Source organism: Mytilus galloprovincialis, chromosome 9, assembly GCF_965363235.1.
Source record: "Mytilus galloprovincialis chromosome 9, xbMytGall1.hap1.1, whole genome shotgun sequence".
Lineage (NCBI taxonomy): Eukaryota > Metazoa > Mollusca > Bivalvia > Mytilida > Mytilidae > Mytilus > Mytilus galloprovincialis.
Window position 1 is genome coordinate 55185387 of NC_134846.1, and position 26963 is coordinate 55212349.

The 26963-nt window shown below is 31.2% G+C and overlaps 2 protein-coding genes across 3 annotated transcripts; one reads left to right on the forward strand and one right to left on the reverse strand.

Annotated features, from left to right (window-relative positions):
- Positions 1-915: 915 nt before the first annotated feature.
- Positions 916-11357, reverse strand: LOC143045338 (small ribosomal subunit protein uS3m-like). Of its 2 annotated transcripts, none has more exons than XM_076217779.1 (3): positions 11284-11357; positions 2431-2647; positions 916-1254 (listed from the first exon to the last, which is right to left on the reverse strand). In XM_076217779.1, exons 1-3 carry the CDS (start codon positions 11302-11304, stop codon positions 965-967), a joined length of 528 nt encoding a protein of 175 aa, XP_076073894.1. In that variant the 5' UTR covers positions 11305-11357; the 3' UTR covers positions 916-964. The 2 variants fall into 2 exon arrangements, with proteins under 2 accessions (XP_076073894.1, XP_076073893.1); XM_076217778.1 differs by lacking the exon at positions 11284-11357 and adding an exon at positions 2860-2892.
- Positions 11358-11372: 15 nt separating this feature from the next.
- Positions 11373-24852, forward strand: LOC143045337 (small COPII coat GTPase SAR1B-like). Its single transcript, XM_076217777.1, has 7 exons — positions 11373-11522; positions 13694-13760; positions 15753-15872; positions 18908-18973; positions 20521-20624; positions 21566-21697; positions 22442-24852. Exons 2-7 carry the CDS (start codon positions 13718-13720, stop codon positions 22556-22558), a joined length of 582 nt encoding a protein of 193 aa, XP_076073892.1. The 5' UTR covers positions 11373-11522; positions 13694-13717; the 3' UTR covers positions 22559-24852.
- Positions 24853-26963: the final 2111 nt, after the last annotated feature.

Here is a 26963-nt window from a genome sequence, read left to right on the forward strand (position 1 = left end):
AAGTACAATAAGAAAACATCACTTTTACAGGAAAGACCTTTCAATTGTTTCACAAACAATTGAGATACTAGTTTATCTTTTGCTTTTAGAACCCGATTAGAGACTATCTGATTTGACCACTTAAACTTGATAGCTGCTCCAAGAAACGAGGTTGAGGTCAGGTGAACAAGTCTGACAAACAATTAACATGTATACCTTGCAAGGAACCCATACATCAAATATAGTTATCCTATTATTCATAATAAGTGAGAATTTCACACCACAACAAAAACGTAGTTTGTCAAACAGCCACTGAACCATGAAAATGAAATGAAGGGCAAAAGACATTTAACAGACAGAAACTTTCTGAAACAATAAAAAATCAGTTATTAAAAAAGTTTTCATATGGTAATCCCCGTATTTGTCAGCAGCCATAACTGTCCTCTAACCTTTGTATATCCACTGTTAAATGTAGATCATGACGATGTATATTTGTTTTATAAAAAGACTTTATAACCTTGGTGTGTGGATCATCTTCATATGATCTATTATTTATATTGATGTATCGATGAAGTTTTATCCCATTAACAATCACATAGATAATCCAGTTAAATAATTAACATTTCCAAAATTATTAGCAAGTATCAAGTATGATTACATAGTACATGGATGTCCCACTTGCACTATCATTTTCTATGTTCAGTGGACCATGAAAATGGTGAAATTGGGGTAAAAACTCTAATAAGTAATAAAATTAGAAAGATCATATCAAAGGGAACAGTGTACTAAGTTATAAGTTAATTGGAATTAAACTTCATCAAAAACTACCTTGACCAAAAACTTTAACCTAAAGCGAGACAGATTAACAACCGGCAGTCAGATGCACAGACCAAAACCCATAATGCATCTAGGTGGTGCATGAAAAAAATCACAGTATACAATATTTCAGTTTATTCAATAAAAAGTAACATATCTTTGATATAATTTATATTGTTCTAAATTTTAGGTCATATACACTGCCTACAGTCTGTATCTCAAGTTTAACTGGACATTTTAATAAACATGACAATAACTCTTCCGTATAGCCAACCAAAAAGTAATATTTCATTGGTCTCAATACACAACTCATGATACAACTTATTAAAACTATATTATGTCTACGTTTAACAATTACATCAGATGCAAGAACACCCGGGAAAGTTCCTTTCATGAATTCACGAATAAAATTGTCATCCACAACTGTTTCTGGTGCTCTTCCTTCTCCTTCCAAACTACCTGAAATTAGAAAATGTCATTCTTAGTGGATAAAGTAACTGATTTTTTACATAAACAAGCTCATATATATATATATATCTGTTTTACTCATCTGACACCTTCTAATGTAATGTGGCCATATTCAAAATCTGCAGATGGCACATTTTAAAAATACACAAATGTAGCTGACTGAAATAAAACTGTTTCTAACACAAATGAGTTCATTTATGAATAATGGCTTGTTAAATATCAACATCAGTTCTAGATGAATAGTTCTGAATGTGATAAGAAGCAGGTGTGAAACTAGGATTTTAAAAGGGTATCCACATGATGATATTATAGTAGTGAGATGCATTATATTTAGCACAATAATGGAGCCGCACAGTATCACCTTTTTATCTATTTCATGGAATAATTTGTAATTTTCAAAATTTCACATACGTAACATAAATGATGGAATATCAGTGCAGATTCAGAGGGGGGTCAGGGAGTTGAAATCCCCCCTTTTTTGGACGATCAGTGCATTTGAATGGGAACATGTAGTTGGAACACCCCCCCCCCCCCCCCCCCTTTTTTAAAATGGCTGGATCCGCCCCTGACTGGTCTTACTGTCAGACTGTTTCATTATCATTTAGTGATTTATAACTAAACATAACACAACTCCCAGAAGAAATTATTTCACCTTTTTAGTTAGTATGATTAACAAAGACCCTATATTCCAATTGTTATCTTTTCTTAAAAATATTCACACATCAGTATTGTCATAATTTTTTGGCTACAATCACTGTTTATCTCACCAATATATTTTTATAATTTCTTAATTGTTATGAATTATATATATTTGATAGGACTGACTTTCAAACTTAACAAAATCCCTTCATATTTTATTTGAAATGCATTCTGGCCTTTTTCCCTTCCAATCATGCCAATAAAAATATGTTTCAATTATCATCTTTTCTTAAAATTATTCACACATCAGTATTGTCATAATTTGTTGGCGTCAAGCACTGTATATCCCATCATTATATTTTTATAATTCTGATTGGTTAATAATTATATATACTTGATGGAGCAGATTTTCAAAAAGAACAAAATCCCTTCATATTTTTTTTAGAAGTGCCATCCAGCCTTTTTGCCTCCCAATACAAATGTCTAAGAAACCCAGGATGATAAAGTAATTTCAGTAATAATACACACTTGAATTCCAACTTTTCCATGCTTTTGTGACTCCTATTTTTGGAGGTGGTTGTGCTTCTTCGTATGTTATCCACACATCTCCTCGTCTTGTGGTCTTATAAACTCCGGCTCGTACATTACGTAACGGTTCAGATCCTCCAAGACTTCTTTTGTAACAGGCTAATGATGTTGAGATTCCTCTTACTGGGCAGGTAGTAATACATCTTGACCCAACAAGCTAAAAAGAGATATCATTTTCAATTTCAAATGAGATTATATATATAATTACAAATATAAATACTGTGGATTTGTTATTTTCGTTGGTACCAATTTTCGTGAATTAAGAAAACTTGCATGTTCATGGATATTTAATTTCGTGGGTTTGCCAAATTCTACATACAAACCTATAGAAAATTCATCATTGGTTGAACATTTAATATTGTGGTTTACCTGAACCAGGAAATCCATGAACATTGATATCCAACGAATAATAATGAAATCACAGCATTCATATTGTTTTAAGTAATGATTTTTGTATATGTGACAACTCTTTGCTATTCATGCTATAAACTGAAAGCATTCATCCTATACACTGTGTACTTGTATTTGTACAACAGGTAATTTCACATTTCCTGGTAACTATTTCACTCATTTGGATAGTATGTGATGTATGTAATACCGATTGATATTTACCAATGATATCACACTGATGTACCGGTCATGGTGTGTAACTTGGCTTATATTTGTGCTAGTGTTATTTTGGATAAAAAATATGTTTTATTTTAAGAAAGAAAATTTTTATGTTTGTATTTAGTAAAAGTTCAATTAATTTGTTTATTTAATTTTACCTATACTGTGGCATTAGTCCTCGAAATGTCACAGACTTTAGCTCAAAGCACTTTATTTTGAAATATTAATTGTAATTAGCATATGTCACTTGAAAAGTTTAAAGCCTCGGTCACACCATTCCGCATAGCACGATCAGACGCCTAACGAATGAAAATAAAAGTTGCCCGTTGACAAAATTGTTATCCTTTGGAAGTCTGTTGATGTATTGACCGAATAAAACACACGTGTAACAGATGCATAACAGACACACACCGGATATACAACGTACGAGAAACAGACACGTACAGGACAGAACGGATGTCGAACATACATCCAACGGACGAGTACCGCATAAAACGGACACCTAACGGAAGCGTACCGGATAAAACGGATGAACAAGATATACGGAAAAATCAAAGGCGACAATAATAATACATGTAAATTGCATAAATATTCAAAATGTTTCTGTGTAACTGGTTTTGGTTTGTTCTTCAAAATTCCACCAAAGGGCAGTGTCTGGCCTGAATAAGGCAGCAACCATTTGATTTTCTGGGGGGGGCTATGGTTTTTTTTTCTGGACAAATTTTTTTTTTCGCCTGCGGCGAAAAACAATCTATTTTTTTCGCGACAAGTCAAAAACAATTTTTTTCTTTCAATTTTAGCATTACATATAGTGGCAGCTGAGGGTGAAACAAACAATTTTTTTTTCTCAGAATCAAAAACAAATTATTTTTTTCTCCAAAAACTGGAAACAAACTTTTTTTTCCAAAAAAAACCATAGCCCCCCCCAGAAAATCAAATGGTTGCTGCCTAAGAAATGCTTGATTGTGAAGATGTGCCTATACTCTAAGATCAATTATGAATAATAAGAATTCATGAACCTTAAGAAATCTGACATACCAATAATTATCATTTCCGACGCGAAATTTTCAATTGGCATTTATCCGTTTCAGATCCGTTCATCATCCATTTTATCCGTTAAACGTCCGGTAGAAGTCCGTTTCTCGTCCCTTCAACATCCGTTTTATCCGTTAAATGTCCGGTAGAAGTCTGTTGGTGAATTTATCTTCCAGACCTCCAACGGATGTATAACGGACACGTAACGGATACAAAATGGAAACGAAACAGACGAGTACTGTACAAAACAGATGCCTTAAGGACATTCAACAAACATTTTATCCGTTGGACGTCCGTTCAAAGTTTTGAACATGCTCAAAATTTTCCACTGGACAGAACAGACGTCAACGGATAAAACGTACGCTCAACGGACATGCAATGGATATGGACGGACATCTTAAGGATAAGAACGGACCTCTAACGGACATGAACGGATTGAAAAAAAGTTATCCGTTAGGCGTCCGTTCGAGCTATTTGGTAAGGTGTGACCGAGGCTTCAGATTTTATCAAAACATTATAGGATTAGGCTTTGCTAATTAATGTCTATTTTTTGTTAATGAGAGTAATATTTACATGTCGAGTCATATTGATTTATTTTTGGTTTTAATATAAATAGCGTTGTGAAATTTAGGAAAATCAGTCACCTTTCAGAAACCTAAACTTGCACTGCTAAAATCTATTATACTGGATTTTATTTTTGGAAATTTTTTTTAGAAAAACAGTCGGTGTATCGGAAGCGTAACCTCACACTACTCATGTCATTAAACTGGACCTATCAGACTGTCTACCAGTCTACCAGTTGACTGTGTAGTGTGAGACAAAATTTATCTCTGACTCATAATTTAACTTTGGAAATACTTTTAAGAATCTTTTTATTTTAAGACTTGACATTTTGAATTTGAGATTAAGTTCTATTTATTATTTAGTAATTTTGGCATTTATTTGATATTTTACATTTCAAGGAGAACTAGTTTTACTTTGGATTTGATATTTAGATTTGATACTTTACACTTTAATCAGATTATTATAATTATTTGGAATTGTTTACTAATTGATTTGTTATCATCATTTTGTCTAAATTGTTATATAATATAAATTAAATTAGGAAAACCTTCCTTGCGTTTTAGCTATGCCTATCACTATCAGAACATTATCAGAACATTAAGTCTAGAGATAGACTGACCCCCTGTCCCTTGGTTCCAGCACATACGTGTTAGCTCCCCCTTATTTAACAGTGGTCACGAGTGGACCTTGGTGACAGATATCTTGAACTGTTTTATGTTTATGTATTACAAAATGAACTATATCATGTATATAGTTGTTAATGGACTACATGTATGTATATAAGGACCTTGAGGAAGATTATTAAACATGTTACTGTACCTAAACCATGTGTTACTATGTTTGGTTGCTTATACATTCTTATAATGAGAATTTTATAAAATTTCAATTGTTATTCAGGTGTGAACTGTGTCATAAATATGTTTAGTAGAACCAACTCAGTATGATCAAGTAAAGAATATGTATGATAATGAGACTACACAAATGTAGAAAGAAAAGAAGACAAATAAAGACTTCAGTACAATGCAGCACTATTACAGCTTTTACATTAATGCTAGCAAGACAAATCTTTGTTTGGCTTGCTTGCTTTGTTTGCATCAATGTTTGCTCAAGCATGGCAATTAAGATAGGCGGGGTTTCAGCTTGTATACATCATACTTAAATTTTATTGGACGCTATGTTTGAGGTTAAGGACACTAAATATTCAAACATCACATGACAAATATTCTCACATGTTGCCTTACCTGTAAATATACAATACAGGCAGGATTCTACTTCGTCAAAAATTATCTCCCCATTACGCCAGTTTATTTTCACAATCGTAGAAATGGAAGCCAAATTTTTTAATTTTTTTTTGAAGATATGCATTTTCATCATCCAACTTAAAGAGTGTCGTCAAGTACTTTTAGTAAAATAGCTATTCGAACACACCTACTCTGATTTTGTGATTCATTGAATAGGTATTTCACTTGACCCCTATATTTCATCTTTTAGTACTGTGATTTTTTTTTTATGTTATAAAGTCAACCCGTAGCTTTGCTATATAAAACTGATAGAATCTGAAGCGAGATGATGTATCAAATACTCTTGCTTTGTACGTTTTCAAGACAAAATATTCATCTCAAACACACCCTAACATATTTTTTCTTGAGTCACATAATGAAAGGGCAGACACGGTTTTAAACTGAACTAATAGATTGATATGTTATAGAAAAAAAAACAATATTAGGTCAATGTCACAAAAAATATTAAAAAAATATTGTACTCGGCGAAAAACTGTGGAAGGCCAATTTCAAGAAAAAAGTTTATATTTTTCTTTCATTGACCAATTATTGTATTTTTACAGGTGAGGAAACATGTGAGAATATTGTCATGTGATGTTTTAAAATTAAGTGTCCTTAACCTCAAACATAACGTCCAATAAAATTTAAGTATGATGTATACAAGCTGATTAAGCCCCGCCTATCTTAATTACCATGCTTGAGCAAACATTGATACAAACAAAGCAAGCAAGCCAAACAAAGAATTGTCTTGCTAGCATTAATGTAAAAGCTGTAAAACCAATATTACCATTGAACTTTGAATGTACAATATATCACAATCGAAGAATTCATGATGTGACATCAAATTTTTCAAGATCATATTCACTCTATTATAAAAAGTAGTACAGATTTATCTGAAGTCAATGGAAGTAACAATGAACTCTCTCCATAATTCTGATTAAAATTCAACTTTTAACATGCCTACTTCACCATTATTTAGAGACCTTTATGTTAGAATTTTACATGGCGGCAATCCATGTACAGTATCTGACAAACAAGATACATTTTCCTATATGCTACTAACCTATTCAATTTGTATGAGTTAATTCTGATGATCATTGGATAAGTGAATTACCTGTAACAACAATTTATGACATCTGTAAGGTCACTGTTGATTACCTTTAATTATATGTTCAATTTGGGGTCCTAAAATTGTAATGAACATTTTTAATTGGATTAGATGTATCAGGTAATTAACAATGATTAAGTATAACTATTTAAGAAGCTTGAATTGGTGCTTGAAAAATCATCCTATTGGTCAAGGATATCATGATCCTGTGTATGAAAGTATCTTTTATAACTAATTCAATGGTTTCCCTTGTTGAGTAAACATGTACATGTCTCAGCTGCACATATTTACAGTAGGGTATAAAATTTCAATAAACTATTTTCCTCCAAGTCTTTACCATCTTTTGACCTGGAGTAACTGTATACATGTATAATGTTTTAACCTGTTACCCACTCTGTGGTAGGAAATTCTAGTACTAAAACAAGTAAGTTACTTAAGAAATTAAAATTAACCTTGGTAAAAAAATATTTAGCAACAGGATTTCAGTTATCATGGTTATAGTAACAAGTAACAACACTTCCTTAATTCTATCTTTAAAAAATTCTTTTTGGTAAAAATCATGTGTCATTCCACTTGCAGTTATAAATCAAAATCTGGTATTTCTCATCTGCTTTTTTTTTTTTTATAGAATTACTCTAATAAATTACCACATGGATGAAGTCCTCATTAAACATGTTAAAAATAGAAGAATCAATATATTTCATGGGGTGAATCCAAAATTTCCCACACACTTAATCACTCTCAGACGCTCAAAATGCATCTATGTGCTAAACAGGTTGGAGACAACATGCCAAACTAGGAACTATTCCTTATATGAATAACATTTTTTAAACTTAGTAATTACATTTGTACTTTATAATGCTGAAAAGGAAATTTTGAGAATATGTAAGGATCTGGTTTCTTATATATATCTATTATGTATGTAACAGGGAAGCTAAGAGATAAGCCATTCCATTGGAATGTATCTGCCAAGACTTCACAGCGGCAACACACGTCAAACAGATGGTGTTTTTTTTTATTTTTTAAATAAATTTGACAAAAATTTGAAAAATTCTTTTAAAACAATTACCATTATAACAAAATCTTCATGTAAATAAGAGGATAAGTCATAAGAAGTTAAATTTATTTAAGATAATTTTGTGTTTAAATTATAATGTGTTTAGTGTTTAGTCCTAAAGTTTTGCCAATTCAATTATAAGGGGACGAAGTCCCCTATAACAGTAGAAAAATAATTCATACAGACTTCGTCCCCTATCACAGGTAATGGCTGCCTCATATTAATCCAATATTATGTCTTTAATATTTGTAACTTACCAATACATGTATTTAAAAAAATCTAGGAGTAGCAAAAAGAAAGGACAATTAATTTAATGATAAATCATGTAATGAAATGTTCATCTTTTGATATAATAACTTTTTTTGGAGCAATTAAAAGTACAAACAATCTGATTAAATCCTGTAATTAAATGTTCACAACTTGATTTATAATAAATTTTATGGAAGCAATAATATGGTTGACGAATTGATTTAATCATGTAATTTAATTAATTAATTATCTGACACACTTAGGCAGTTAGGTAATTGAATTAAGTTTATTATTTAAATAGCTTAAATAAGCTTTTATTTTGGCTTTAATTTATAATGTCATCCAGTTTGAATGATTAAGTTAGACATGCATGACATGTAATATTAGATATATATAAAATTGAAAAAAAATAAAATATATATTTAATCTTAATTCTTTTTGGCATTTCAGGATGAAATTAAAAAAAAAAGAAGAGGAAAACAGTTATATATACATGTTACAGTGAATTTGTATAATCAGGGATTATGTAGAATCCCTAAAATTTTCAGGGATTATGTATAATCACTGGTTAGTTTAGGGATTATATATAATCACTAAAACTTTTAGGGATTATGTATAATCACTAGAAAAAACGTCAGGGATTATACAGAATAACTGAAATGATACTAAAATATATAACATATTGAAATATCTTAAAAGTTAACCTTAATATATCATAATAATAACCTTAATATTGTAAAACGTTCGGCATAATTTTTTAATATGAAAGACACAAAAATATTGAAATGTTATACACAAAATAATTAAATGATAAGCACAATATAATTAAATGATAAGCAAAATATATATAAAATAATTGATGTTTTGTTATTAATACTGACTTTATCAGTAATAATATCAAGCGAGTCCTTTTTGATATTGACTGTATTAGTATTAATAATACCAAGCGAGCCCACACGGGCGGGTTGATGAAGTTAGTATGAAAATATTAAATTGCATAATGATTATTCTTTTTATCGTATTGTTTTAGCAATTGTTTTTAGGTTGAGAATATGAAATAAAATGAAATTGTCATTAAAACTATTTTTATGCGTACAGTCGTTTTGATAAATGTTAATGTTATGTATAATATTTTAATATTAAACATTTTATTTACAAACTAAATTTGGATGGCATCGACTATTACACATTTGCCCTGATTTTCTACTGGCATATCTATCAAATTCACATCTGTTTTTACCACAATATCAAAATTTAAAAAAAAAACTTGTTCTCCACATCAAATCAGATTGTACGGCACGTCTCAGAGAAATAGAGTTTTTCAGCACAAACATCTGAAGGTACAAATTGTACCAATGAAGGGAAATCATCAACCTCAAACTGATTTCTTGTATCAAAGATCCAAGCAGGATTCCATGCGAAATACATGATATAGCAAGGCGATATCCTTCTTCATTCTTTTCGTGAATATTGACCATTAGTTTTTTGGGATCTCCCTTTCCAGGAACCAATGATTTGTATAGTAAAACTATACAAATCCTTGCTGGAACCACTAGTGTTATTGGTTTGAGATATCATCTTTGAAGCTTTTAATTATTGATAATCCCTGAAATCATATTAAGGAATTTGTAGAATAATAATTAAAATTATCAGTGATTATATAAAATCACTGGTCATTTTCAGGGAATCTATATAATCACTAATGATTTTAGTGATTCTACATAATCCCTGAAAAATCAGGGATTCTACATAATCCCTGATTATACAAATTCACTGTAACATATATATCATGAACATTGATGTTTACAATAGGAACAGAAATAAGAACATTGGTGCAGATTTTCAACGTACTGAATTAATTTTGTCCTGGATTAAATGAGTATTTCAACCATGTCCACCTTTCGCGTTAGGTCATGACCATCTGCATATATCCTCATACAGATAATAATTATGCTGGAATCAATGGGGCACTGTGAAAACTGTCCAAATATGAGAAAATAAAGGGTGGCTAGTAGAAAAAACTTACATAAACGAAAAGATAAATGAAAAATGAGCAATTGAAGCCTGATTTGTATGGATCATATACAATAAGTCAGCTCTGGATAAAAGCATCTATTTTGAACAGGCAAATATCATTTTATTATATTATGGGGACGAAGTCCCCAGTTACGGTAGAAAAATCAATAAAAAAACCCAGGCAAATTCCCTGAAATTTTCATTGTACTAATGAACTCAAAATCGTTTTTTTTTTTTTTCAGATCTACTACCTGTTCCGGTCTTGTTTGCATGAGACTTTGAATAAAATGTATATTTATCAACACATCGATTGTTCGATATGAAAAAAAAGTTACCTGATAACAGCGTTTCTTTGTTTACATAGAATATGACGTCATAACTTAAATAACATCACAACTAAATCCCTAACAACAGAACCAATATCGGAAACGTTATGGTATTTCTGTTTCTTTTATCAACATGTTTGAATTTAAAAAAAAATTAATACATACTTCGTCCCCATTAAGGCCCATTTACAGGTAATGCCTGCCTCATATTATGGGACAAGCTATGATCCACAGCCCTAGCTTGGCTCTTGGACGTCAGAGTAATCTCAGACATGCACTGTGTTTTTCAAATCCTGACTATTTTTATAGTAATAACTGTTTTAAGGATGCAAATATTTACATAGTCTACATGTACAGACTAAATTAGTATATTACATGAAAGATTTAGATATTTCAATGACAATGTCATATTTTCATTATCATCTGTGCAAATTGTTATCCTTTTAATTGCTTCAATGACTAGATGTAAGTTCAGATTTATGGAACTGTTATTTAAGATTTATATATATACATTTATATATTTATAAGGAGCAAGAAACAATAATTTACCAAGCTTCTGCAAACAGACATTCTAGTAAAAATTACCGGAAGTTACTGATACCGAACGGTTTTAAAAGAGAAATTTTGATTGGTCATTTCTGAAAAATTACCAATGAGGATTCACGTTTCATTTGTAGAAAAGAAACGTCATTTACTTCCATTTTGCTTCGTGTACAAAGCAAGTCAACGTAAATATATCCAATATTTACACAACATACTGTTGTGAAAGACAATTTCATAAACAAGATGTAAGTTTTAAACCTTTATTACAGATCTCAATAGTTTTTCCGTTAACGATTTATTGGGGAAAAACAGTTTCCTTACAGTTTCATCAGTCTGGTTCCATAGTTCATTTCACAAAATTCCTTTGGCTTTGACCTCACAGGCTACACAGCATCTTCATCAATCATGCCTCATTAAAATGAGATGTACAAAATAAAGACATTTTTTTTTGTAAGCACCAAGTTAGTTTTTCATTTACAAATATCTATATCTAAAGTGTGAAAGTCTTCAATGACAACTGGGTGATCATCATTTATCTGAGGCCAAAAATAGGAACTATTTCTGTTTAACTGGACTTAAATATAGTTATGTTTTTTAATAGTGGCAGGGGTCTGCATGGTCTGCTTTATGATGTTGCACCATCAACGTAAAAATATCTTCCACCACCGTCAAATGATCCCTGCCATAATTGTTAAATTATCTTCTGCCACCTGCCATACATAATTTCATGCTTGCATCACAGCTGAAGATTGACCAATCAGATAATTAGATTGTGTTTATCTATTTGAATGTTGGAGTTGAAGCGGTGGCAAATCCTCGGGTTTTACCATATATAGGTACACAAACTTAAAACTCAATTTGTTTTTTGTTGAATCATTAAAATTAAATTTGAGAGTGTTTTTTCAAAACTCCTTATCATAATAGACATGTGTTTTAAAAATCTTTGTGATATCTTTTACCGTTTTGTTTTAAATTGGAATTAAAAATTGTATTTTCCCATAGTCTTTGAGGAAAAGTCCCGAGAATTTCACCTCCTAGAAATTTAAAGTGCCAGGATGTTCGAAAATATGTATTGTCAATATTTGTTTCAGTTCAATCAATTGCATATGTATTACAGTACCCTTACGATTGTTTTATTATAATCCAAAGGGTTCTGATTACAGATTTAAAGCTCTTAGCATAGGGACATCAGGCTAATGCTCACTAAAATTACTAGTACAGGTAGATAGACACACCTGACTGGAAATCACTTGATCTAGATAGATGACTGATGCCATATATACAGTACTGGCCCCGGCAACATATTTATTCAGATTCAGACTGCTTGCATTATTTACTAACGTTTCAGCAAATGCTATTGAAAATTTGGATTTAAAAATTTAGTGTTATTAAATTAAGTAACAAAGAGGAAAGTATAACAAACAAGTCAAACACATGCTTTTATATTTACTTACGCAATCAGCATCCACTTTTAAAACTAGTACAAAATAAGACGTAAAACAGAAAATTATTTTATGCAAAATGTAAAGTATTTATTGATAATTTTCATGATGTTAAATCACTTTACAATAAAAATAGAAATACATGAATATTCACTGCAACTTGCAATTAATAATCTGAAGAAATTTTGATGCTACAAATCGTCATTACTGATTCATGACTTCTGAATTTCCTGTACTAGGGATAAGATATCCTATCCCCCTTTGTTTATTTATCATGATTATATAGATCAGGGTGTACAGATTGAGGGAAATCTCTAAAATAAATGGGACTATAGTTTTGCAATAAGTCTGTGACAGTTCAGCCCATTCACGAAATTGATTCCATTTTTTTTTTTTAATTTTCAGCCTATACTATAGGTAGGGGCTTATCACTAAAGATAGGTGGAACCCCTGACTAATTTGTATATTTTTTTGCTTGTTAATCCTCTACCTGCACACTTGTACCAAAAGCCAAAGCTCTTTCCATACTGGTTATCAGCCCACACTACATTTGACACATATATTATGTGGTGTGGATAAAAACATCTGTTAGCTTTCTACCTCAAAAACTGGAACTAGTGTGTCACAGCACAACATAACAACAACCTGTTAAAACAAGTTGAAAATGGCTAGCCTCGTGATCAACAGTCAATTGGTACAAAATATAAAAAAACAACCAACATCAATGCATGTCAGATCAAATTGTTCTTCATTGAAATAATTCTAGAATCTAGGGGACTAGCTATATCATGTGTATACATGTAATGTCAAAATTATTCCATTGTTTCATATCAGTTTAAGAATGATTTGAACAATCCATGCGATTGATATGTTTGAGGTACATGTATTGATACATTTACAAGATTTTATGTATTTGTGCATGTACAACATTTTCTAGATGATTATCTAATGATATTATTGTGATTATTTTTCAGTAAAACTGGTGTTGTTATTAAAAAATGTTCTTATGGGATTGGTTTACTGGTATTTTAAACTTCCTGGGTAAGTTATAGTTATCATATAGATATACATATATTTCGTATTTTCCATGTTCAGGATGTTTCTAACATCTATACTATTAAACGAGAAGACCTCATTTTTGGTGTCGCTTCTCTTCTTTCCAGAATAAATTAATCAACACGCCTCTGTGTCCTATAGGTACAGTGCATAGTCACATTTGTCATCCATTCATATGATTATTCAGATTGAGTTGTTTTAGGAGAAAAACGAGAAAAAAGGCATCCGGATATTGTCCCGTCATTGTACGAAATTTTAAGTCAGATTAGACTTCCGGTTTGCGTTTTTCTGTATACTTTGAACATACATATACTACGAATAAAGTGTATTTTCAGAATTTTATCTGCTATCATTTTCAAGTTTACTATCCACGGCGAACACAGAGTTTATTAAATAGAGAGGGTCTGTATACTATATCAATGATCACCATTGATCGATTAGTAAACTTAGAATTGAAAGTAAATACGCTTTATTTATATAGTAATGAATGTTCATACTATACAGATAAGCGCTAAAATTATTCATGTGAACTTTTGATACTTTTTTTGAAATTCTCCAGTCATTAAATCTTTTACAAAATTCATTGATTACATAAAAAAAAAAAGAAGATGTGGTATGATTGCCATGTTGAGACAACTCTCCACAAGAGACCAAAATGACACAGAAATTAACAACTATAGGTCACCGTACGGCCTTCAACAAAGAGCAAAGCCCATACCGCATACTCAGCTTCAAAAGGCCCGAAATGACAACGTAAAACAATGCAAACGAGAAAACTAGCGGCCTTATTTATGTACAAAAAATGAACGAAAAACAAATATATAACACATAAGGCAGCAACCATTTGATTTTCTGGGGGGGGCTATGGTTTTTTTGGAAAAAAAAGTTTGTTTCCAGGTTTTGGTGAAAAAAATAATTTGTTTTGGACCCTGAGTAAAAAAAATTGTTTGTTTCACACTCAGCTGCCACTATATGTAATGCTAAAATTGAAAGAAAAAAATTGTCTTCGGTTTGTCGCTAAAAAAATAGATTGTTCTTAGCCGAAGGCGAAAAAAAAAGTTTGCACAGAAAAAAAAACCATAGCCCCCCAGAAAATCAAATGGTTGCTGCCTAAACAAACGACAACCACTGAATTACAGGCTCCTTACTTAAATAAATGTTCATAACCTACTAAATGTATGTTCATATTGAAATTGATAGAAAACCAAAAATTGGGAACTTTGGAAATAAAGGTGGAGGGTAAAAAAAAACATTTTCCTGTCCCCAATAACCTATGATTTATGATACTTTTGCTGAAATTCTCCAGTCATTCTGTATTTTACAAAATTCTTCCAACAACACTTTACATACTTTAAACTACGCTCTGAATGCCCGCGATTTCGCGGGTGTGTTCTAGTAACATTTAATACACATTTTAGATTATAAAAAACAATCATATCAGTCCCTTTTCTAGACCTGAGATCATATAATTATAAGTCGTTTGTACATGTTGTAAGTAGCAATGCTATCTTCACTATTAGAGTTATATCAGAGTATTTTTTTTAATGAGAAAACTGAAAGATACTTTATATTGTACAGAATATAAAAATTGCACAAGTTTGGTGCATCAAAACAGTTTTTTTTCTGGGTTTTACATCCTTCATCAGCAACACTTAAAACAGAAAAAAATTCTGTCAAGATCTATGAATACTTGAACTACATTGTGTACAACAAAAATGACATTAAACATGTTAGAAGGCTAGCAAAACAATACTTGAACTACATTGTATACAACAAAAATGTCATTAGACATGTTAGCCAAAACAATCTAGGAATACCCTTGTGTTCGTATTTAAATAATTTGTACTTGAGTTTCACACTAGGAAACAAGTTAAAGATAGATCTGCAGATAATAAAGGATTTCTGTTGTTACATGTTTAAAGTAACAGAAGGTATGACAATGTATGATGTGAATTAAAATTGAGATTTTATTTGCAGGTTTATATAAAAAGTCTGGAAAGTTGGTATTTCTAGGTTTAGATAATGCAGGAAAAACAACTTTACTACATATGTTAAAAGATGACAGAATGGCACAGCATGTTCCAACATTACATCCTAGTGAGTAAAACGTGTAACATAAATCTTAAGTGGAAATCAATATCAGATCTTGAAAGAGTCATTTAAGGTGAGAGGTACGTAAATGAACGCCTCTAGCGGAAAACGGGAAAATCGGCGTTTGTTGCTATGGGAGTTATCTCCTGTACACCAGAAAAAATATTTTCAAGATGTCGGAATATATTCCTCCTCGTCGGAATAATGGTCAATTTGGTGGAAGTGTATTGAATGCATCTCAACAAAATATAGCTAAAATTCAAGAATGTAAAATGAAATATGTTGTAACATTTAAACAGTGCTTTCTTGATCTTTCCTCCCATGAAAATGGAAGAAACTTGGCATGTCGTGATGGCCGAAGAGCGACTGAGTTGGGTTTACTGTCTTTTACTAATACTAGCTGACCAACTTAAAGCTTGCATATAAATTATGTTTCTACAAAACTGTTTAAAGTACAAAGAAAGGATCTCGGAACTGTTTTGTTTATACCTTGGGGTAACTGTCCATACACGAACTTTAATAGTATACGCCAGTAATCGGCAAAGATCAGAGACTTAAAAAATCGGGAATGTTGATATGTGTCTATAATGTGACGTGAAAACGAAATGTAGTTTATATATTGATAAAAATATCATAAACAAGTACATGACACACGTAAACTCCCACAATAACAAATTAAAGCTTTATACACTATATATTGTAGTTTTATTTATTGAAATTCCATAGCAAACTTTGTCACGGACTTACATTCAGTCATTTGTATTCAAAGAAATAAATTTTCCAAAAACAACTGTCAACGTGAGTGAAAACGGCTTGGACGTATTCAATCTTTGACACAAAAAAAGAGGTTGATACTATTTTTTTTTAATTTGATATTCCTGTTAAAACTGTGATATAACCATTTTCTCTCATATAAATATAAACATAAATCTTTCTTTACAGTGCTTTCTTTCACGTCCGCGATATGGTCTATAAATAGAATTTGAAAATGAAAGTACTAGTGATATTTTAAAACAAATAATTTATAGTAAAAAAAAATATTTGAAAAGCAAAAGAGTTTAATTGCTTTCTGTGTGACATGAAATTTGTAAAATATAATGTCGGAAATTACTTCAGATGGGTAAGCAAGAAAAAGTGACAATAAACTTGAACGAGAATCGTAATGACTAATGGTGATGGGGCCTAGCTTCCGCATGAACAAACGGGAACTCCAAAGTAAAACTGTCTTTCAAAATGAACGAAATTTAAAAGAAATGAATACACGTTGCTTTCAGTCAATTTGAATTGAATGGAACATTGTGAATTACAAGCTTCCAGCATGAAAAAGCGGCAGGGAAAAATATAGATCCGCTGATTGAAAAATACGGGTTTTATCGCCACTTAAAAAAAAAATAAATAAGGAAAGTTTATACAGATCTAACATTGTTGGGTTGATGTTTAGACGAGTTGTATATTATACTGAAGATATAAAAATTTCTGCTTGCATCAATCTATTCATTTTAAATTGCCCAAATTACGGGATTACAGTTATTTCGATTTCAGTTGATACTGTTTATATACATGTGCAAATGCTGCTATAAAAATTTAGAATTAGAGTTTTTATTTTTGCTTTACGTATTTCTTCTCAATTTTCGCAAAACAAAAAATTTTAAAGTACGAACAGGAATATTGTTGGCATAAATTACGAGGTCCTAAAGCTGTTGGCGATTTCCAATCTCTGCAACATAAAATACATACGTTAAAATCCCCCGAAGACGGTTCTTCAAAATTTAACGCAGCTTTTCTATTCAGTACATTGTTAGCTTGATCATTACAACTCACAAAATCTAGACTGGATACATTTATCTGAACGTCATATAAAGTGTTTTCAAAGTCTATGTTGAACAATTTATAACAACACATAGCTAAGTTTGGGATAGAGCAGATTGGTATCCGAGAAAACATTGTCAACCGCGGCGAAGCTAATTAACAAAAAAACCAAAAGATGAATAAGTTGGAATTTATATACATTTGTTTTTAAATATTCACATCTGTGCACTGTCCGCACTATGATAACGGAACAAAACCAACGATGGAGAAAAAACGTGGGGATAATATGCAACAAACTTTGAAATATTCTTTTTGTTGGTCTTTTGCTTATAATTTACATTTTTCCCACATCTCCTTTCGTGTCATATTAAACACACTACTTAAGTTTGCAAATGACCAGTACTATTTGGATCGAAGTATGTGTTCATGTTTATGTTGTGTTCTAGCGTCATTGAACCATAATTTTATATATTTTATATGCATGACCTCCTGCAACTATCGGAGGATTAAAAGTTAAATGTTGTGATTTTTTTATGCACACGCCGTAGCGGAAGGGGCATTACTTTTTACACTTGTCCGTCTGTCCGTCCGTCGTACCATCCAAAATTGGTTTCCGTTCTCTAACTTTAGTTTGCCTGAATCAAATGTTAGAAGACTTATACACAATGCTGATTACCAAAAAAAATCACAGATCTAGTTTAAATTTTGGCGGCGTCACTTTTAAAGTTTTTTTTGTAATATCACTTTATAACATCATATGCAAGCGGGCACATCTGTGTCCCATGGAGACATTTCCCCATTTGTTTACCATTGTTTGTCTTTTGGCCGTTTTTCGTTTTTTCACAAGACATTGTCAGTATGTTTTCGGCTTATACGTTTCAATTTCCTGTTGAGCGGTATATTTCGCCTCCAACATTGTGAAGCAGCAATATTGTGGTCGAATATGTGAACATTGAATGTATCTCGTCATTCGGAGAATCTATTTTAATGATAGATCTTTTATCGTTTCTGTTCAATAAGTTTATAAACATATGTCTTTAAACATTGTGTTTTTAATCATTCCAGAAATATGTTATAAATACTTAGGACCTCGTATAATCACTGAAAAAAACAATAATAGGTAATCAATCCTTGCAGGATAATATGCACGTCAGTAAGATCATCAGCTATGTTCATCAATGGAATGATTAAATACATTTTCTGTAATATTATTATAATCATTTTATTTTCAGCATCTGAAGAACTATCCATGGGTGGAATGAGATTCACAACTTTTGATTTAGGAGGTCATCAACAAGGTATGATAGCTAAAGTTTGTTTGATAAGAGAAAATTATACAAAACATATTGACGGGTAATGCTCTTTTTATACAATGTATCTTTAGGAAATGTCAGATAGAGGAAAATCAATAAGACATATCATTGAAACCTAAACAAATACTGTCTGATATTTACTCAGAGGTTGCTCATACTGAATCAAAAATTTGTGCATGCATTTGTTATTTGGATGTTGAACAATGCACACAGATGCAAGATTTATAATGGCAATTTCAGAAAATTCCTCATATAATTAATGCTTTCAGATTTTAAATTACCAGTTTTTGTTTTAAAAAAAAATACCATGCAGTTTTTGTCGAGCCTGCAACTTTTGTTGCAGAAAGCTCGACATAGGGATAGTGATCCGGCGGCGGCGGTGTTAGCTTACTTCTTAAAAGCTTTATATTTTAGAAGGTGGAAGACCTGGATGCTTCATACTTTGTAGATAGATGCCTCATGTTAAGAAGTTTCCGTCAGTCACATGTCCAATGTCCTTGACCTCATTTTCATGGTTCAGTGACCACTTGAAAAAAAAGTTCAAATTTTTTGTAATGTTGAATTCTCTCTTATTATAAGTAATAGGATAACTATATTTCATATGTGCGTACCTTGCAAGGTCCTAATGTCTGTCAGACAGTTTTCACTTGACCTCGACCTCATTTCATGGATCAGTGAACAAGGTTAAGTTTTGGTGGTCAAGTCCATATCTCAGATACTATAAGCAATAGGGCTAGTATATTCGGTGTATAGAAGGACTGTAAGGTGTACATGTCCAACTGGCAGGTGTCATCTGACCTTGACCTCATTTTCATGGTTCAGTGGTTATAGTTAAATTTTTGTGTTTTGATCTGTTTTTCTCATATTATATGCAATAGGTCTACTATATTTGTTGTATGGAATGATTGTAAGGTGTACATGTCTAGCGGGCAGATGTCATGTGACCTTGACCTCATTTTCATGGTTCAGTGGTCAATGTTAAGTTTTTGAGTTTTGGTCTTTTTATCTAATGCTATGTGCTATAGGTCAACTATATTTGGTGTATGGAAATATTTTATGATCTTTATGTCAGTCGCGCAGGTTTTATTTGACCGTGACCTCATTTTCACGGTTCATTGCACTGTGTTAAGTTTTTGTGTTTTGGTCTATTTTTCTTAAACTATAAGTAATAGGTAAACTATATATGTTGTATAGAAGCATTGTTAGCTGTACATGTCTGCCTGGCATGGTTCATCTGACCTTGACCTCATTTTCAAGGTTCATTGGTCTTTGTTTAGTTATCTTGGTTAATGTTAAGTTTATGTGACAGTTGTTATAAAGCTTAACTTTATACTTAGGACTATCAACATAATATCAATGATTAGTATAGAAGGCGAGACATTTCAGTGTGTGCACTCTTGTTACAATTATTTCTGAATAAACAATTTTTGTTAAAGTATCATGTTTTTATAATTAAAGATTCTGAGTTTGTTTAAATTCAATACTGAAAAAGACAAAATAAGAGATGATTTTTGTTATTTTGTCGATTTCAGCACGAAGAGTATGGAAAGATTACTTCCCAGCAGTAGATGGTATTGTATTCCTTATTGATGTCTGTGATAGAGAACGATTTGTAGAAGCTAAAGCTGAACTAGATGTAAGTTTACCACATTATTTAAACAAAATTTAATTATATACATTAGAATAACTTAAGCTGAGGGCATCAAATTCCTGTTATTCAAATCCATGATTAATTTTTATTTTTGTGATATTCAGGAATGTTAAAGAAAGTTGTAAAGCATGATGATTCATTCAATTTATTTTTTTCTTCAAAATTGATAATATCAGTTCAAATTTTTAAACTTTTTAGACCAGAAAACAATTTAAAATTTTCTATTTTCTCAATAATAAGACATTTGTCAAATTGGCCTGTTGTGTTTTATTTTAAAAATTCCATGAAAATTAACAAATATTTATTTTAGAAACCTTCAAACTCAATTCTTCATTGTATCCCCACTGTAAAAAAGTGTTGTGTTTCCTTTTGTTTAATTTAAAGTTGAATTGTACCACCATGAAAACATCATACAAGTTGATTATTTTAAAGAATTGTTATGTTATAATTATATATAAAAATATATTATCACCATTCGATTTACCATGGTCCATCAAAAATGTATTAATTTAATTAAAAAATTAGTTATCAAGACTATGCATTTAGTTTCTGCGCAAAGTCTCAAGAGTTCCCTAGAGCCCACTATAAATGAAATAATTTTACAAATAACAAGCATATGTTATTACAGATTTAGAAAATTGAAGGTGAAAGTTTCTGTAATCACACGCGCAAGTTATTTCCTGGAATAACCCTATAGAGTTATATCTCTGACTGTTAAGTTGGGGTAAAATGAAAAAAAAATACTTTTGCAGTTGGGCTTTTGTAAGTTAAATTTGTAATTTGTTATTTGCTGTGCATGCCAATTAATAACAAAAACAGATATATATATGAAGCATTGATTTAGATTTCCTTATGTGAATCTCGTAACAAAGTTAACATACACATGAATAGGTTGATAACACTTAATTGTATTAATCTCATTACAGAGTTTACTGACAGATGAACAAGTTGCCAATGCCCCATGTTTAGTTTTAGGTAATAAAATTGATAAAGCTGGTGCTGCTAGTGAAGATGAAATTAGACATTGGTTTGGACTCCATGGACAGACGACAGGAAGGGTAAGTTTATTCAGATATTGTTTCTGTCAATTAAAGATTCATCACATCACTAACATCCTGTAAAAGAAGTAGCGTATAGGAATTTGAAACTTATTCTACTGCAATAAATAAACTATCCTCACAAAATGCATTTTTTAACATTTATAAATCTGGATGACCAAGCATATTTAAATATATAACTGAATTATTTTGATCCTAGCTAGTAAGGTGAGAATATAATCTAGGTGTTTTTAGAACAACCAGTGAAAATCAACAACAAAGAATATAGACTCCCATTCTTAATAATTGGGAATTGGCTCAATGAAATATGGTGTTAAGTGAGCAATGGCAAACATTGCATATTTAACACAAACACTGTAAAGTTGAGACTATTTTTAAAAGTGAAATATATTCAAACCCTCACATCACCATTCTCAAAAATTTTGAATAAATTTTCTCAAGACATGCATGAGCTAGTGTGTGACAGATGTACGCATTATAAAAAAAATAAAAAAATATACATTTTCAAATACAAAAAATGTATTTCTATATGACTGAGCATATGGATTTATCCTTGAACATCAATAAAAATGTTCATTTACATTTGGCTAAGTTTAATAAATGAAATCGTGAGAACCATTGACAATGTATATCTGTGATATAGTTCACCACTCATAACTTGTATAACTTGTACAACACAAATATCTGCTATATTTGTTTGAACTTTGTTATATATTTTAATATCCTTTTTGGTCATCTTTTCAGGGTACAGTTGCACGAAGTGAACTACCTGGCAGGCCTTTAGAACTGTTTATGTGTAGTGTATTAAAACGTCAGGGATATGGTGAAGGTTTCCGATGGATGGCACAGTATATTAATTAAATCATCATTGGGTGAATGAGACGGATGCATGTTGTAAGAAAGGACGTCACCAAACCTCATTTTCAGACAGAATTTTATACAAGTGTATATTTTGATAACACTTAATGTACAGATAATAATATCAGATTATTAGAATAACAAATGAACACAATCAATGGTTGTTTATAGTATGATTATTTTGCAATGTTCACTTTAAGTATGATCCATCCTGAATCAGTTATTTGAAGAAGACCATGACCATAGCTGGTTAATTTTATATGGTAAAAGCTTTAATATCAAGACAGGATGAGTGAAAGCTAATGTTGAATATTCTTAATACTGAAAGCAATTTTGAAATATTAAATAAACATGATATTCTGTATAGGTAAAGTTGTAGTGTGTTATTCAGAAATTTGATAGCATGCTACTTGTACTAAAATAGAATTATCGATATAAAAAAAATCCTGATGGCCATTGAATGACGCATTTACTATTATGAAAAATGTTTAAACTTATCAGATTCAGTAAACATGTACCAGATCATATGATCAGCAATCAAAAACATTTTTTGTGGTGACTTTTGGTCGATGTAGGCACTCATAGTATAATTTAATGTGGATATTTTGTAAACAAGCTACAGACTGAACTATATGATATTTGACATGGTATTTTGATTGCATCCATAGTGAACATTAATCATAATATGCTTCAACATGGAATAAACACCTAGACAATTAAGAATTTCTTATTTAATCGTGAGTTTGATATTTTTTTACAGATAATTGTTTGTCCCTTGTACAATATTCTGGATCAAATGTGTTATAATTACTTAATTTGTATGATGTTCTGGGCATTAAACATGATATCTTCATTTATATAATATACAAAAAAGTTTCTAAAGTTAATTAGTTGATAATACATTTCAATCATTCTCATCTGATTAAGCAGAGCTAATGTAATATTAAGTGAATTTTTGGGGTATATTATCAATCCATCCGATTTCCATGAAAATCTGTTATTTTTTTTTAGCTCTGCCAGATGAAACAGTTAAGAAGATTGTTTATTGACCTGATTGTTAATAAATGACTTATGTACATGTTTTAGTGACTAATATTCCACTGACTATTGGCTTGTTCTCAGATTGTTAGTATATAAAGCATTGTTTGTTTCCAGTACTGACTCACTTGTGTCTTCCATTTCTGTAACATAGATTTATAATATGACCATAAAAATTGGCCAGTCTTACAGAAAAAACACCTAAATAGTCATTAAAGGTACTCAACAACAGTACCTTGTAAAGTATACAATGTACATAGCTTTAGGCTAGAAATATATTAGATATTTAAAAAAAAAAGCTTCTTTTGAACATCAATCACATGTACAGTACATCAATCACAGGGTAGTAAATGCTTTTTTGTACTGCTATCTTTCATATAGCATGGATTTTATGTTACATCTCCGAGACTTGTTTGGTGTTGTAAGCTGGTTTTATATGGTACTTTCAAAATCTGATTTCAAACCTTCTCAGAAAGTTTTGTTTTAATGAGTTAGCATTTTCTTCATTTTCCATAGATGAAGTTAAAAATGTATCTGAGTGCAACGATGAGTACATGTTTTTTTCTAAATTTTCACTGAACATCAATAAACATGATAAAATAATGTAATGCAGATGCACTAAATCTTAAATTGTTTTTCGATGTAGTATTTGGTATAACAAGAAAAGTTCTAGAAAAAATGTTGGTTCTCAGTTTTTGCTGCCAAAATTTTGCAAAGGACCAGCATAATTCTGGTACTTTGCAATAGAAATAATAGTTTAGATTATTTCCAAGAACCACCAAGGAAATTACATTTTGAGGAACTCTGATAAAGATGAGTTTAAGATTTTCATATTTTAAACATGAGTTGTCAAATAATTTGTATTTCATACATAATTTGATGGTATTGGTGTAAAATGGCAAAATAAAGTTTTTTATCCAGTATTAAGTACAACAGAAAAAAAACCATCTCAAATTTGAATGGATTGTAACCCTTTTTTAGTTACGATTACTATGTCAGGACTGTATAATTAGTTTAGATAATGAGTGACAAAACCCTTTGTATTGAATTTGAAAAATGATTGATAGTTAGCTGTATCCCGAAACACATATATTTTGTATACATGTGAAATGACCAGGATAATGTTTGTTAAATGTAACTTGTATCCCATTCTGGTATGACTTGTATTCTAAATTATGTTAAAAAATCGATTAAAAATGAATTTGAACTGTTTTAACATGTTCCATACTTGAATAAAATGCTTTTAACACAAAATAAAACTAGTTATTTATCTAAAGTTGATAATGTTAAATTTGTCACAAATTTTGGACCAGCACAAATGCAGTGGATTAAACATGTTTTGTGAGATCTCAACCCTCCCCTATACCTTTGGTTTAAAGTAGAAGAAACAAACACCCAGCAATATGCACAGTAAAACTAAGTTTAGTTTAAAAGAAGAAGTCTGAGTCGGATGTCAGGAAAGGTAACAGAAGAAACTAGGCAAAATGACAATGACATATGAATTAACAAAGACCTCTAGCAGTTGCTGAAATTCAAGTTCCAGACGTCAATTAAACTGATTCAAAGATTATTTTGTCATCATGAAAATCAATTACAATCCCTCCTGTTAGGGGATTAGTATCATACTATCATAAAATATATGAGAAGAACTTAACCCACGTCATATTACATTTTTTACATCAGTACCTTAAATATTTCCAATGAACACAACATTTGAATGGTCAACACTATTGTTTGAAGGCATGTATAAATACAATTGAATATCCTGTTTTACTTTTCCATTGATTGTCGATGCTACTGTTCAGGGAGTTTTGATTTCTCGAGGTTATCACAAGCACAGTATTTCTGCATTGACATGACTTATCATTGATATGGTTATATTTATAAATTCAGTTTACCAAACTTTGATTTTTTTTAATTACTTAGGCTTTTCTACCTCAGGAATGTATTACCTTAGCTGTATTTGGCAACACTTTTTGGAATTTTTGGTCCTCAATGCTCTTCAACTTAGTACTTTATTTGGACTTTATAACTTTTTATTTGAGGGTCACTGATGAGTCTTTTGTAGACGAATCACGTTTCTGACGCCGACACACACCATCATTTTTTTGGTGAAATCAATTGTCCGAATTTTGCTGTACATAAGTACACTTTTCTAAGTATGACTGTTTTATGTTTCTATTCCAACAATGTCTTATAACCATGCAAAACAAAACAATAATCAAATATCCAAGAAAAACAACTTGTATACTCCCATTTAAGGGTCGAAGTATGGTAAACTGTTGTCCTTCTGTCTGTCTGTCATTAACATGCAGGACAAAGACTCAAACAATGCTTAAATCAGTTTGCATGCAACTTTAGTGAATTGTTTATATCTATTGACTTGAGCTCCCTGTCGTTTTATTGTTCGATCAAAATTTTGTTATGATTGTCAGGTTTTCAGTTGTAAATCGGGTAACTTATTTAGTTTGTTGAGAATTATTGTAACGTTTGAGAAATCCAACATATTTTACAGTTAAAACCTGTTAAGCAGACAATGTGTTGCAGGTTTCCTACTCGTGTTGTATGCCAGTTGCAGATAATTTATATTGTCATGTGTGAACACAAAAGATAAAGGTCAATGATTGAAGACTCAGTAGTCTACGGAAGTACAAAAAAAATGCATGCAAATTATTATTCTGACCTAAATTAGGTTATGAAGTGTTTTATGGCAGATATATTTGAAGAGACCACCTGTATTTAGCAAAAAACTGTGCTAAAAGACTACCAATTTTAGATATCTCTACAATACATTTCATATAAATTGAACCTGTATTAAAAGTACACATGTCTTAAGAGACTACTTTTTGCTCTCCGGTTTTGCTTCAGGTTAAAGTTTTTGGTCGAGGTAGTTTTTGATGAAGTTGAAGTCCTAACTTCAAACTTAGTACACATGTTCCCGATGATATGATCTTTCTAATTTTAATGGCAAATTAGAGTTTTTACCCCAATTTCACGGTCCACTGAATATAGAAAATGATAGTGCGGATGGGGCATCCATGTACTATGGACACATTCTTGTTTTATAAAAAAAAAGCCAACTTGGTATCAAAGACTTGTACAGGATGTCAAGGTCTGCGTACTTGTGAGATTAAACATGGCAAATGGCTTCTGGTGATTTTTTTTTATCAAAAACAAAAATTCGTTAGTTTTGATCTGCAAGGGAACGTGGTCTCCACGAAACAAACCTGATTTTCAAATAGTTTCTTCTTGTTGATGATTGCCCTAACAATTAATGGAACGAAACATCAAAAGAAATTCATCAAACGGTATTCAATAGGTTTTTATTTCTTTGGAAATGGCCACAAGAATGTCTGGAGTATTTTCACCT

Coding starts and splice junctions, on each gene's coding strand:
- LOC143045338 (XM_076217778.1), bottom strand. CDS start 2,883: ATGTTCATGGATTTCCTGGTTCAG. Junction 2,648..2,859: donor TCATGGATTTCCTGGTTCAG/GTAAACCACAAT, acceptor ATCTCTTTTTAG/CTTGTTGGGTCAAGATGTAT. Junction 1,255..2,430: donor ATGGAAAAGTTGGAATTCAA/GTGTGTATTATT, acceptor TTCTAATTTCAG/GTAGTTTGGAAGGAGAAGGA.
- LOC143045337 (XM_076217777.1), top strand. CDS start 13,718: ATGTTCTTATGGGATTGGTTTACTGGTATTTTAAACTTCCTGG. Junction 13,761..15,752: donor TGGTATTTTAAACTTCCTGG/GTAAGTTATAGT, acceptor TTTTATTTGCAG/GTTTATATAAAAAGTCTGGA. Junction 21,698..22,441: donor ATGGACAGACGACAGGAAGG/GTAAGTTTATTC, acceptor TCATCTTTTCAG/GGTACAGTTGCACGAAGTGA.